Source organism: Euprymna scolopes, chromosome 23, assembly GCF_053919585.1.
Source record: "Euprymna scolopes isolate OS-2025 chromosome 23, ASM5391958v1, whole genome shotgun sequence".
Classification (NCBI taxonomy): domain Eukaryota; kingdom Metazoa; phylum Mollusca; class Cephalopoda; order Sepiida; family Sepiolidae; genus Euprymna; species Euprymna scolopes.
In genome coordinates, this window is record NC_136504.1 from 11,916,742 (window position 1) to 11,932,433 (window position 15,692).

General features: G+C 32.4%; 1 protein-coding gene across 1 annotated transcript in view; it reads right to left on the minus strand.

The window, feature by feature from the left end:
* Nucleotides 1–5,782: 5,782 nt before the first annotated feature.
* The window catches only part of LOC145245756 (succinate--CoA ligase [ADP/GDP-forming] subunit alpha, mitochondrial-like), a 47,508-nt gene continuing 37,598 nt past the window's right edge, over nt 5,783–15,692 (minus strand). The window contains exons 6-9 of the mRNA XM_080107354.1: nt 13,398–13,559; nt 11,729–11,802; nt 9,398–9,586; nt 5,783–6,614 (exon numbers count right to left, since the gene is read on the minus strand). Coding sequence (XP_079963480.1) covers nt 6,594–6,614; nt 9,398–9,586; nt 11,729–11,802; nt 13,398–13,559 — 446 coding nt within the window. The 3' untranslated portion in view covers nt 5,783–6,593. The remainder of the gene's footprint in view (nt 6,615–9,397; nt 9,587–11,728; nt 11,803–13,397; nt 13,560–15,692) is intronic.

Consider the following 15,692-nt stretch of genomic DNA (forward strand, 5'->3'; position numbering starts at 1 on the left):
CATATGCTTCACTCGATTTTTTTCATGTCGATACTGATCTGAATTAAAACATGTCATATAGGACATAAAAAAAAATGTTGGCCATATAAGTTATTCATTTTCTTTATTAATATGTTATGAGAATGCGGGGAGATACTGTTAGTCTTGTAGAGTAATAAGATTCTTCACAGGGAAATATTTCCCGAAAAAAAAGTCCCCCCCCCTTCTTGTATCGTAACAATATCCATAAAATAAAATGATAAAATTTTTTGAGATGGGTATATTTACTGATGACACCACCCTCTAGGAGGGAAAAACGAATGTACGCATATCCTAGGCAATGGCCGAAACCTTAAAAAATAATCTTCACTCTTTAGTGGAATGGGATTAAAAGGTTGGCAACAATTAATGCTACTAAGACCAAGCTTTTTTCCTTTAAAAATTACAATAAATTTTCTCAACCACCGATTGCCATGACTAATAACATGCTAACTGAAAGCTCACCATTCAAACACATCGGTTTATCATTAACAGGCAAAATGAATTTGTTGCCAAAGCTAATGCAAATAAGCAGGGATCTCTTTATCATTCTAGTGTTGCATATTAGCACACCCGGAGTATTGCCAAATTATCTGAGCCAGAAGAGTATTATTATTATTATTATTATTGTGTAGATTGAATTAGATTTGTTTTAAAGAGAAAAATGCAATTCAAAGACTAATATGGTTAAATGATATTTTAGGAATTTAACTTGACTAGATTCTATAAATAATAATAAGAAAGAATCTTAGATGAATAAAAACAAATATGTTTTAATAGAATGTAGTGGACATAAAAAAAAATAGTTTTTCAAACCAAAGATTAAAAACTATAAAATTGGCCCAGAGAAAAATGTGACTGATAAGTCACCTGTTGGGTCTTTGTGTAGTTGAATGATGTAAGCACAAAGGATAGTTTGATTATATACAGCAGAGTTAAGAGTTAGTCAAGGAGTCTTAAGTGGAGGAGTTGGAATGAGTAGACAGAACAAGCCAGTTCTCAGCTGGTTGGAAATCGTTCAGCTATGGAAGCATTCAGTTGGAAAGACATTAATATGTAATCCCTGAAAAAGAAATGGCGTGCAACCCTAAAATAAATTAAAAAAAAAAAAAAAAAAAAAAAAATCGCAACAGGAATAAATACAAATGTGGAAAAAACAATTTTGTTGTCCGAGTTGTTAGGAAAGAAAATGACTTCATTTTCAGAAGCGCATCTGGAACAATACAGCCTTGGTTCCGACCAAAAAGGTATGTCTTTCCCTTGTCTGGGCAACCAGACAATGGTGCTATTTGTCCTGTTTTTTTTTTTGTTTTTTTTTTACAAAGGCATCACCACATTATCAAGGCCCAGAGGCCACTCAAGAATAAGGGTTAAAGAGTGTACAGTAGAAGTTGGTCAATATAGTAATCATTAGTAATGAAAATTTGGTAAATTTAATAACTTATATGGAACGGCTCATCAAGAACTTATTTACTTTAGACTTGAACACAACTATATTGTAGTCAGCCGGAAAGCAGGAAAACGGAAGACAATTCCACAGGCATGCAGTTCTAAGAAAGAAGCTTTGTTCATGGAATCTACGCTTAGGTTTAGGCACAGATAAAGAGTGGGGGAAATTATTGATAGTGTTTACAGCTAGACGAGTGTTTCTTGTGAAAGTTTGGCGAGGGGGGACCATAGATTAAAGCTCAGTTGAACACTTTCCATGAAAATAACGATACATCAGAGACAAACTCGCAACATCTCTTCTGTGAGATAGAGGTTGCAAGGAGGAGAAAAGGACATCTCCTACGAGGCTACGAAGTCTATTTTGAACTCTATCAAGGCAGGACAAGTCCTTTCTAGCAGCTCCTGCCCAGATGTGGCAACAGTATTCCATCCTTGGACGTACCTGGCTCTTATATAGATAGAGAATAGCATCAGCAGTGAGATATCTACTGGATCGATAGAAAGATCCCACCATTTTTCCAGCGGCCTTGGCAACAGATTTGATATACGTGTTCCATTTAAGATCAGGAGTAATGGTCAAGCCCAGAAGCTTGTCAAAACTTGAGGCCTCCTCAAGACGAGAGCCATTCATTTCAATTGATGACAAATGTGGATTAGAATGTTGATGATGTAAAGAGAGAAGCTTGGTTTTAGATGCATTAAAAGTAACCAGCCACTCCTTTCCCCATTGTACTACGTGCTCAAGATCAGAGGAGAGAGAATTGGAGAGAACTTGCTCGTTTACTGTCTTAGATGTGGTACCATAAATGGTAGTGTCGTCAGCATAAATGTCTACAAATGATGTAAGGATATGATTTGGAAGATCATTAATGTAGATCAGGAAAAGAGTTGGGCCCAGGATTGATCCCTGAGGGACACCGGCATTAATACTGTGAGCTTCTGATTTTTGCCCCTCAACTACTACTCTTATGAACCTATCAGAAAGAAATGATTTAATAATTGAGAAGACTTTTCCAGCTATACCATAGCTAGCGATCTTATGAAGTAAACCTTTATGCCATACCCTATCAAAGGCTTTAGATATGTCAAGAGCAATTGCCCTAGAAAGATTGCCACCGTCGAGAGATTTGCTAATCCTATGCGATATAACTGTAAGGACATCTGCTGTAGATCTAGCAGAACGGAAACCATATTGAGTGTCACTAAGAAGGTTATTTTTGTTGAGATGTTTGATTACTTCTGTATTTAACACAGATTCTAGCAACTTACTCATGACGCACAGGAGACTTATTGGCCTGTACTGAGAGGGGGATGAGCGATCACCTGAATTCTTAAATACAGGGCATACTGATGAGATTTTCCAGGGAGATGGGAAACTATTCTCCTTAAGACAACGTTTAAACAGTTTTGTAAGTATGGGTGCTAGTTCAGGTTGAAGTCTTTTGAGTACTATAATTGGAATACCATCAGGGCCAGTTGCTTTACTGGAATCAAGGTTTTTGATTAGCTTGGCAACATCACGTACAGATATACGTATATCACATAGCGTGTTTTCTGATACAGGAGGAAATATTGGGGGTTGGCGGTCTTGGTCGCAAAGGGTAGAATTAGCTGCAAAGTTCTTGACAAAGAGTTTGGCTTTGTCTGATGCTGACGAGATTACCTCAGGTCCATTGATAATAGTTGGGATGGAGCACACGCTTCTGTTCAGGATTCTGTTTGCTATTTGCCAAAACTGGTGGGAACCAAGCCGCTGCTCAGCTACTTTGGACTTAACAGATTGAGCATACAACTCTCTTGCGTTCCTTATTACTTTCTTACAATGGTTGCTGGCAGTCCTGAAAACGGCTTTAGTTTCCATACATCTATTACGTTTGAAGCAGTGGAAAAAGTGATTTCTGTGCGCAATGGCAGCAGCACATTCTGGAGAGAACCATGGCTGGCTGTTAGGTTTTTGCTGAAACTTTTTAGAGGGTATGAAATGGTCAATACCTACAATTAACCATTCAGTTAGGTCTAATACTATAGAGGACACATCCTTTTTAAACATGGAATGCAGAGGTAGATCAGATATAAATGTACGGAAGCTATCCCAGTCAGCCTTAGTGTATCGATATACTGTACGATGAAGAGGTACGTCTGGGGACTTATTACATTTCATTTTTATCTTAATTGTTGAACTATTGTTTTTATCTTAATTGTTGAACTATTGTTGAAAGTATCTATATCTATTTATTATGTTATGCAGGTTAGGTGTTAAAAATGTACACACACACACACACAACGAACATTACATAAACAACTACATAACATTTACACAGTTTAGTCCCCTGGTTTATACATACCTGTTTTATATACACTTGATATAAACCCTCTCCATCATACAACATCAGAAAACTACCTACACCTGAGAGTATCCTATATCTCTACAAAGTCACTATTCAACTATGTATGAGGCATTGTTGCCACATCTGGGCTGGTGCATCGACCACTAGTCTCTCCCTCTTAGACAACAGAATCCAAAAACTAGTCATCAATCTAATAGGTCGTGCACTAACCTGCCCAATTGCTGCAATGTTTCATCCGTGTCTACTTAAATGTACTTTGCTTTGATGAACTTGTACTCCTTCGACATCAACATACCCAACAAGCAGCAAGATTCCACCTCTTCACTGCAGGGGTCCCTAGATGCCAGAAAGCCTTCTAATAGTTTCTTCTTTCGAACTGCTAGACTTTGGAATTCCCCCTCTGTTTCCTGACTCTACTAACATGCATAAATTCAAATGTAATGTGAACAGAGATCTTGCTGCTCAACTCCCTACATAGTGCCCTTGTATATATGGTCCCAAATAGTAACCGCTTATGTCAATTAGCAATATGCCTTGTTTAGGGTAAATAAGAAAAAAAAGGTTACTTATATTTCTCTTTGCTTAGACAATATTCTTTCAATTATGTTTGAAACAATTAACATATCTTCTTGATGTAGCTTTTCATTCATAACTACGTTTGAGTCTGTTGACAAGTCATCTCTGAGAAATAAATTTCTAAAAACAAATTGTTTAACTTTACTTCCACTCCTCAAGTATATGTGACGACCAAAGTTTATTCTTCGGTGTCCAAAATTAAAATTTGTGAACTTGTTTCTGTGCAAATCTCTGCATACGCATCTACCTGAATTAATAAAAAACGTTTTGGACCAATCAGGATTTTCTGAATTTATTGGAAGTGGTCTTTCTGCAACCACCCCATATAAAGCCAAATTTTTGTTCAATACAAAAAAAAAAAAAAAAAAAAATCTAAATAGATCAGTTTATAGAACATCAAACTGAAGATCTCAAGGCTTTGGTTTCCAGTCATCGCATCCATCTTCATTTGTTGGGAATTCATAGTATTCATACAATATTTTCCATTTCTTAAAAAATAAATCAATCTTGAATTGAAAGCCATGTTCAATTTCAGAACAGTTTCCAGTGCATAGCTCTTTGGTACATAGGCTGGACTTTATAATTTTACATTCAAAGAGCAAAAGATCTTTCTCATGTTTACATGAAAAAAATTAGGTGTTGAAATGCTAAAGACTCAATTTTTATGGAACAATTCTGGTTTCTGATTGGTTGCTAGCAAAACGTAGCCCAATTTGATTAGTCAGTTCCTATTGCCGGTGTCTATAACTAGAACTTTCCCCACTTTCAGTGATCATACCTTCCTTTTTATATAAAAAAATATTGCAACATAAAAACTGAATTATATTTATTTTTACAAAAATTGTAACTGAACGACAAACAGGCACACAGAGAAAATGCCAGTTATTTTATGATTGGGTATTTGTACAGTTTAATCAAGACATTAAAAAATGAAAATATAGGAAAAAGATTATTGTACGTACCCGTTACAGAATGGACAAAAAACAATTTCACTTAATTTGATCAAGTAGCTTTTTTTTTTTTAGTAAAAAAAAAAAAAAAAAAAAAAAAAAAAAATGATACTGAGCAAAAGTCAGGTTTCGATTTTTAGGAAGAAAAGCTAGTATTAAAGATGGGGAGGGAGTGTCAGCACTTTAAACCGAGTTATCTTCCCATGGCGTGTTCTAAAACATCAAAGATGGCTACCTTCATTGTGCTCTCATAAAAAAAAAAAAAAAAAAAAAAAAAAAAAAAAAAAAATTTATTCGCTCAAATTAAATTTTTTTTCAGAGATCTTCAGTCCAAAACGGATATGTACAATATAACCTTTTTCAATATTTTCATTTTTTAATGTCTTGATAAAACTGTACAAGTACCTATGATTGGATAATGAATTAAGACAAACAATTAAGTTGACAGAATATTTGTTTTATTTTGAAAGTAAGGATTCATGTGGAATCTTGTTAAATATAAACGTTAAAAGTTGATGGCAATAATCTCTTCAAAAAAAGACCATTAGCCAAACATTCTGCACACTACAAATATACATCACGTCTCTAAACTCTAATGACTTTATTTGGCAAGAGGATCAGATCAATATTTAAACAAAAGCATTTAAAAATTGTGGTCTTTTTTCCTCAGCAAATACAAATTTGAAGCAGGTAACGAAAGATACTTGAAAAAGAGCAAAGTGAAGCAAAGCCATCAGCACAAAAGAAGTTGGGCAACTATCAAGAAATGATGACAAACTTTATGTTAAAACTATTTCAAAATGAGAGTAAGCTTCACTGAAAAAAAGTCTCTTATTCAAAAACAGAAAAGAAAAATAATCCTACCAGACTTCAGCATTTTTTGTTTAAAGAATTTATTTAGAGAAATTTTCTTTTTAATTGTAAAACAAATCCAAGTAAAAATAGAACAAAAAAAAAAAAAAAAAGAAACCAACAAAAACAAATAAAACAAAAGAGAAATTTAACATTAAAAAAAAATCTATTTAATCAATTTATTTTCTTCAAAATGTTAATATTAAGAGAGAAATGATTTCATTGTTAAACCGTGACCCCATTTTGTCATGTAGAGTCAGAAGACATAACCGCAAAATGCTGGTTTCAACAGTAACTCAGCCAAAACTGGTTGTCTGGACTTAAAACAACATCAACGTGATGACAAATCAGTTGCAGTTGTTGGTTTTCGTAATTGCTTTACTTACGAAAATCATAAGCATCAAAGGCGACTTTGCATTGCCTGAAAAGAAAACATTTAAAAGAAATTAATTTGATATTTTATAACTTTAGAAAAAAAAAATGTCTGGCTGTATTGCTACAAAGAAACAACTGGTTTATTATTGAATTAAAACCAAACTATACGTGTTAAATTGATCTAGATATATAAAGCTCAAAGAAACTATTTTTCATGGAAGATGTCAATCAAATATTGTAGAGAAATTAATATACACACACACAAAATACATTAGTTAATTAATGAATATATGAAAGATTGAAGTAAAATATATATATTAATAAAATAGTGTGCATGTTATTTTCTGTGTCATGCTTACAGAGTCATTTAATTGTTATGTACTTCTATTTCTTGTCATAATTTTACCAAGAATTCTTCATAAGTTTTGGTTATGGCTGAAAGAAGTCAAGTTCATAGGTTTTTATTTCAGTTTCGATTCAAGCTAATGCACCCAAGTCACATGCATATATTTTTTATTTTTGAAAATCGCAAAAAAAAAAAAAAAATTGTTTTCAAAGATGTTCTTCATATATTGCTGGATTTAAGATATTGTTTTCTGGCATTATCAATGGCTCTATATTTCACAAATGTGTTTGATGGTACAAGTTTTTTTGACAGAATGAGCATTGTAGTTATTGCACTTGTTTTAGTATGCAAGATTGTGTGAGTTTTGTATGACCAAGATGAATTCTAGGTATAACAACTTGTTTTTTTGATATTCTAGCAGTTGGTTTTCATTCTATAATTTGTTATTTGTGTTCTTGTTCCATTGTTGTCATTTTGTATAAAATAGTTGATTGATTTTGGGTTTAAAGTCAGTATATGGAATGTTTATTGATTCAGGTTTAGTGCTGATTTGGCTGCTAAGTCGGCTCTTTCATTTCCTTTTATTCCAATGTGACTTGGGATCCAGCATATAGTTATTTCTTTGTGTGTGGATAAGGAGTCAATTCTGTTTAGGAGTTTAATTATTAGAGGATTTTCGAGTTTTTTTTTTTTGTTATTCACTGATGTTAGTACAGAAAGTGAATCTGAGAGTATTAGAAATTTCTTATGTTTATTTTGTTCTAACATGTGGAGTGCTAGGAGTGCACAGGCTTCAGCAATAAAAGGTAATTGTAACTTGTCCAAATTTTAGATTTTGTAATCATGTCCATATGCATTTTATTTTCTTTTAATGGATTGATAGGTGATATTTTTTCTGAGGAGTTAAGAGTGGATAGGATTCATTGATTGATATAATAAATAATTTTGTGCAACAAAACAGGTGCTGTCAAGAATTGTACATGTAATTGTAAGATGGACAGCATCTTGAAATTTGGAACATAGACCATCATTTATTTGCTATATGCTCTGTAATTATATTGAGCTTCATAAATTAAGGGTTGATATAAATTACAGATGAAATAATTAGGGAAAAAAAAAAAAAACTTCCACAGAAACAAGATTGTGTTGTGGTTTCCTAAATGTTAATCCAATGAAACTGGTGTTTATAAAATAGTACTTAATAACAACTAGAGCTGTATTATTGGATAATTTTATTTATTTACACAAAAATTATTGGCTGCATATGTGTATACATTTTCAAAATTTAACTTCAGACCAATGAAGTTCAATTTTGAAAGATCACAGCTGAAACCTGTATGCACATATGTAGCCAATGTTTTTATAAAAAGAAAATTATACAATATATGTGTTTGTTATCCAGACAGCTGTTAAACCATAACTCTTCCGTATAACTATATATGGTGAGGGTTTCATTGGAGATTCGAAATCCAACTACTTGTCAGCAGGCTTATCATATGCCATTGCCATCCACAACAAAAAGTTATTTTATATTTGTTTACATTTCTCGTTACCATGAAAATACAATTTTAAATGACAGTAATTGCATTATGCTAAGTACTTCCACTACTAGAGAATTTATGTCTTCTAACATTAAAAATAACTGCCCTAGATTTCCTATTTCACACTTAAATTGCATCAAATAAAAATTGTATCCTTAAAAAATTTATCTATGAAAAAAAAAAAAAAAATTCTAATCAGCTTTCTTTTTTTTCTGGAACATTAGTGCATATTATTAGAAACAATACATTGTCATTAGTTTTTTTTTTTGTTTATAGATATAACTTAGCCTGTTCAACATATTTTTCGCATAATATAAAAGAAACAGATCTTTCAGTAACAAATGTAAATTTAAGATGCAAACTAATTCTGTTATCAAAAGAAAATCTGATACTAATTATATCTAGCAGGCCTGCAGAAAATAATCAGTGGAACATTAGTGCATATTATTAGAAACAATACATTGTCATTAATTTAAATAATCACCAGAAGAGTTCTTATAGGTGGGGGGGGGGGAGGTAACTGCATGAAGTCAAACAGTAATGACAGATCACCCGATCATCATGAGTACACATTTTATGTAAGAATGCAGTAATATGTTACGGCGTGACAAATAGATAATATTACTTTTAGTTGAAACTGACATAAAAATTTAAGTAGACAATATTGGTTTTTAATGGAAATTCAATCTTATTCTGAACAAGCACCTTTCATCCAGTGATATTTTTTGGTCTATTTTTAAATTGCCTACAGCAGGTATTAGCATAAGGATTCATTTATATTGTTGAAAATAAAAAGTTCCTACACAAATAAATTTACTGTTAAGTAAAAAAAGGATATTTTTATCCCAACCATAGCAGTACAGCAGTTTTTATTAGCATAATGACTCATTGTTTCAGAAGTTAAAAAAAAAAAAATAAATAAAATAAAATTTTTTTTTTTACCTTAACCATGGTAGAACCCATTTGAGCAGGTGAAGCTGTAACGTGAACCCCAGCCTCACGTAGGGCTTCAATCTTTTCATTGGCACCTCCCTTGCCTCCAGCAATAATAGCCCCAGCATGACCCATACGCCGACCAGGAGGTGCAGTCAGGCCAGCAATGAAAGATACAACAGGTTTAGCATCAGCACCCTGGAAAGGAAATGGAAATCAATTGATTAAATTGAATAAAAACAGATGAAATAAAGAAATGCCGAAAAGATCAATTTAAATAATTATTGATTTGTTTAACGGCATGTCAATGTTCATAGAAAGTTGTATTGCATTTGTTTTGGAGGGATATTTAAAAAAAAAAAAAAAAAAAAAAAAAGATATTAAGAGAGTGTCTAAATGATAGATTAACACATAGATGGGATGCTAACAAGTACTACCAAACTGGGTCAGAGTGGACTTGAGTTCAATGGCAACTCTGGTGTGAAAAATCACATCATTAAATAAGGAAATATTCATGATAAAATATGTTACTTCTTGAGTTGTCTATAATTGACAATAAATTTTAATAAAATTCTAATTTTATGTTATGCAGATGCATTTTCAAATATTCTTACATTTAGTAAAGAAAATAGGTGCCAACCATTTAAATGATAATTCGACAAGAGTAGATAACTCTGTATGACTAATAATGATTATTTTAATACAAGAGTTACCTTATTTCTGTAATGTATTTATCAAAAACATGCCCTTCATTAATCCCGACATTAAGTTTTGTTTTATCTATTTTTTTTTTTTTTTAATTCAATTTTCACCTCAAACAAGGCACAGTGCCATTTTGAAGTAGGGGGGTTACTATCGGGGACATAAGTTGCAAGGGTATTATGAAGGGAGGTGAGTGGCAAGATGTCTGTTCACATTACACTTGAACTTCTGCATGTCAGTACAGTTGGGAAAGCAGAATCCCGGAAGTGAGCTCCAAAGTCTAGCAGTTCTGGGGAAGAAACTATTGGAGTAGAAGGTTTTCTTACACCTAGGGATCTACTGTGAAGGGGTGGGATTTAGCTGCTTGTCGGGAGTGTTCACATCCAGGGAAATACAAGTGCTTATAGTTCGTCAGAGTATTCACCATTAAAGTACTTGTAGAACAGGCAGAAGGATGCAACATTTCGATGGGACAGAGGCTGAAGCCTAGATGACAGTTCAGGACCGATCAGGTTGGCGACTCTTTAACCCTGTTCATAGTGGTACTTTAGAATAAACTATTTGTTAAAAAAAAAAAAAAAAAAAATTGTTTGTCCAGAATTCCTCTATGAAACAAAAATACAGAAAAATTTTATGATGTACATACCTGTGATAGAATGAAAATATATTCCAAAAATCATATAAATTGATCAAGTTTTATTTTTATAAAGAAAATCATTTTTAAACAATTTTAGGCAATTAATGGGAAATCATAGGCTGATTTTGCAAGTTTGAATTATTGTTGAATTATCTCCTTTTGTTTCTTAAAAGATAGTGACGAGTCTCTCCTGGCTTAACAAAATTTGATGGTTCTTGTTTAAAAATAGAAGTACTTGATCAATTTCTATGATTTTTGGGATATGACAGTTTTATTCTGTCACAGGTGCATTCATCATACAGCTATTTCAAATTTTGTAATATGAGGGAGAAATCTTGGACAAGAAGCAAAAATTCTTTCAGAAATGGTTATTTTTAAATTTCACTAATCTGAATCAGAGTACAAATGCACAGGCCTTTATGTCATTGCATAGGAAGGTTTGCCAGTTATGCTAGCCAAACTAAACTGAAAAAAAAAAAAAAAAAAAATTCTCCACTCTGCTCATTTTGGGCCAATTTTTTTAAATCTATTATCGAGACTTGACATTAAAATGTTGAGTGTGCTAATCTAAAGCAGTTTTAATAAGAATTACCTCCACTCGATAAATTTAAATGCAACCATGCTCTCTTTTGATTAAAGATTACCAATAAACAAACATTTTTTGTCAGATCATAAAAAATGCCAGATGATAACGGGTCATCCATTTTAAATTAACAACAATCAATTCAGCCTTGGTTTCAAAGTTTTCTGCAAGGAAATGAATCCTAAAGATTCAACTATCAGGAAGGAAGCAATCCACTATAAATGAGACATACTTTTCAATTTGTTGACACCCAAGAAAAATTAATTTTATAACCATAAATGATATTGTTAGCAAGAGTAATATTTGATCAAGCAATTTGAGGATTCATGCCTTATACTTTTTAACTTCATTCTATATATATATTAAAAAAAAAAAGGAGGCATTCATTTGAAATTAAAAGGAAACAAAAATATTTTACCACATTGTGTTTTTTCAGGTACTCAGCAGCATTCTCTTCTGCATTGCCACCAATTTCTCCAATAAGGACAATTCCTAGTTAAAAAGAAACAAATATTTAAAGAGTACGAAAAAAAAAACAAAAAAAAAACACCCACTTGATTTCAGGTAGTAATATGTAAATCTATTGAAATAAATATTTAATTGAAATTCATTATTGAGATGAGTATTATTTATTAATTTTTTTATTAATTATTTATTATTTTTTTTTTTTTTGCAGACTATTATCCTCATCTTTATTAGTTGTTGTTTCATGACGTTTCGGCCAACTATTCCTCTGGCCTTCGTTAAGTGGTAATCGCAACAGGATAAGAACTTCGAATCTCCTAACTGCATTCTCAACAATTACTACCATCCATAGTTGTTGTCTCACCATGTTTTGGCCAAGTAAGCCTCTAGCCAGTTTTGGGTAGGATTGAAACTGCTATCTTCAGACAATTCTCGCCTGAGAATGCAGTTAGGAGATTCAGAGTTGCTATCCCATCGCGGTTTTCACCTGACGAAGACCAGAGGAATAGTTGGTTAAAATGTCGTAAAATAACAACTAAGGAAGATGGGGATAATAGTCCGCAATAAATAAATGAATAAATATTGAAATAAGTTTATAAATATGGTAATCATAGATTCATTAACTAAAAAACAAAAAACATTGCTTTACATTTGTTATACCAATCCATGGAGATAATGCATAAGAATATGACAAAAAAAGGATCACCTGTAGTTGATGCCTTTTCGTTGGCTACTACAGCAGGATGTGGATGGAGGACACAGTTTTTGTTTTCTTGATCGATTTTGATTCTGGAAATTTTGTTAGTTTGTGCTGCTTCGTAATTGGTTTCAAGATTTTTCTTTGATTTTTGTTAATTTCTGCCAATCCTTCAAATTGGATTTATGGCTGAATTTTAATTTTTTATCTATAGGTGTGATTACTTTTTTGTGCAAAATGATGTTGCTTCACCATAACTTTATATTTAATTCTTAGCAATGAGGAATGAAGTACAATTTTGTTTCAGTCCTTCTCATGACGTGACAGGATTGAACTCCAGTCACATCATCTCATTAAAAGATACTCTAACTATTACAGTAAATGGGAATATGACAAAGTTACCTTTTATTCATCTGCTGGAAATGAAGGCTCGTTTTTTGTGCTCACTTTATATCGGCCTGTATTAATTAAAACAATATTTTAAAGTTTTTGCACAATTTCAGATTTTAACAAATTCAAGTCTTTATATGTTTGGATTCTTCTCCTTTCTATGATTTTTTTTTTCCCACTATTTTTGATTGTATATTCAAAAAGATGGCCATGTCAATTATGAATGGAGACTTTTTTGTCAAATTTAAAAGACAAAGAATTTTAGAAATCCAGTGGTTTCATGTTTGCTTTCTGAAATTATATTCAGGTCTTATTTTTCGATTTTTTTTTTTTATTAAAACATTAGGTAGATTTTGTTTTTATTTTTTTTTATTATTTTTTATATGAAGTCCAACAGAACTGACCATTACAGGTGAGAGTGGACTCAGGAATAATGGTAATTCGGGTGACTCCACACTCCCCAAATTGTAACCGCATTACAGGATAAATTTTAATCTCACATCTAAGAACTGAATTTTTTTTTTTAGAAAGTTACCTTTCGTCTTTGGATCCTGAATAAAGACTTCCAAACAATCAATAAAATCTGTCCCATTGAAAGGATCTCCTCCAATACCCACACACAAAGTCTGGCCAAGACCCACCAAAGTTGTCTGGTGAACTGCCTCATATGTTAAGGTCCCAGAACGCGAAACAATACCTAAACAAAAAGTGAAAAGAAAAACAAATAATCACAATTTTATCATTTAAATGTTTCATTGTCAATTTTTTCTTATTGTTAATTGATATTACAATTATTCCGTCAGGCTATCATTTTATCATTTTCTTTCTTAATACAAATTATGTTGAGTCAGCCATAACATTCTCTACCCTCTTCAAAATCTGATAATTATCAAATATTGACTAATTATGGTTGTCATCCCACCAGAAAATTAATTTCAATATATTACTTCTTTTGATACCATGCAAAAAAACTTATAACTGGTAAATGGTGTCATGTGACACATGTCACACACTTTCCAATCAAAGGGAGAAGGAGAAAAAGAAAAAGTGCAGAGATAGAAAAGATGAGAACTGAAAGTGAAATAAAAAGTGTAATTCAAGGTGCAAAGATCAATTTTGTTTTAATGACGAAAGTAAAGTGAAAAAGCTAGTTAAAAAAAAAAAAAAAAAAAAAATGAAAGTCTGGCTCGGAAACCGAAAAATGGACAAAAGTTCCGAGAAAAATGTTATTTATATGTATATGCACATAAAAGGTTTATAATCTTGAATGGGATATATATATATGACATGCATATAAATTTTATGGGATGAAAGACATTAAAGCATGAATAATGCAAATATAAAACTATGCGCAAAAATGGTACAGATACATTGTTTTATATTGATGAAATATTCAAGGGTAAAAATGGTTGAGCAAGTAAAACGGTAGTAACTTTAAATTGGACAGCAATAAAACAAAAATAAAACTATTCGTGAATTCATGTCTTTAATAAGAGTAAAAGGAATATATTTAGTTTACTGGTTGTTTGGGATGTAGGGAATATTCCGAAAGTTTTTCTTGTTTCAGGAGCCTGAGAACTGGTATCTTGATTCTTTCCAGTCTAGATCAAAACGCATTCTTTTTGAAAATTAAGAGGAAGAGGAGGGGAAAGAAACCATCACATGATCAAAGTGTACTATCCTACCTATACTAATTTAGAAAGAGGGGTGAACTTCCTAGAGAGGCATAAAGAAGGGGAGGGATCTTGCCCTGATCTAACTGCTTGTACCCAACTGACCAGAGATTCCATGATCAATGGGACCGAACATTACAAGCTCTTTTGTTTGGTCAGATTTCATGGAACTTAAGAGATGTAGAAGAATTAAAAGACCAGATCAGTTCACTGGGGAAGGCCAAGGAAAACATTGAAGGAAGGGATAAAGATAGGCTTTAGGCTCGAGAAAGTCGGTTAAAAATCTGGCCAAAAACAGGTTGGTTTGAAAGTGAATTTCTAAAAGCATGAATAGAAGTGAAACGGAATATGATAAAATAAGACAAGTTCCTCGTAAGTATTTTAAGATTATCCAATTCAGTTTATGATTCCATAAAATGTGTAGTTATAGTCAAGATTGTTTGATTTTCATTTTTTGCTCTGCAGATGAGACAACAATGACAAACGAGATATGGTCCCTTCTGATTAATGATTATCTTCCTATCGGATAATGAATCCTTTCCCTATGTTAAGAATGGCTTTGTTTGACCATGTTTAATCATCCAGCTAAATGGACAGCTGAAACTGGAAATTGAAAAATTGCAAACCATTTTGACCATAACCGCATGTATGAACAAACCGATCATGTGTGATCAGCTGACAATCAGCATTATGTTAATAGAAATATTGATTACAGCATTACATTCACTTTTGAACAAATTGTGATGAATTATTAGATATTTGTAAAAAAACATTTTCAACAATTTGATGGGTTATTTTCACCTCTTGAGTGGAGGAGGGAGTACCAAGGTGTTCATGTGACCGTTTAATACTTGAATCGTGTAAATAATTATTAATCGCAGATTTTGGTAGTTTTGAGATAACGAATATTTTATTTAGATATTAACAAAAGATTATAGTCCCTCACCCTTCCCTCTCTTTTTGCTAACTCGGTTTTCCCCCGTAATCTTGAAATATATAAACAATGATTGCTTACATATTTTGGTGTATTTGTAGGCAAAAAAAAACTTTTAGTTAAATACAAAATACATAATCTTTCACTATTTTCAACCTCGATAAGGGGAGGGAGAAGAATAGCAAAGCAAAATGTTTATCACCAGTAGTGGATTCATGTAAAG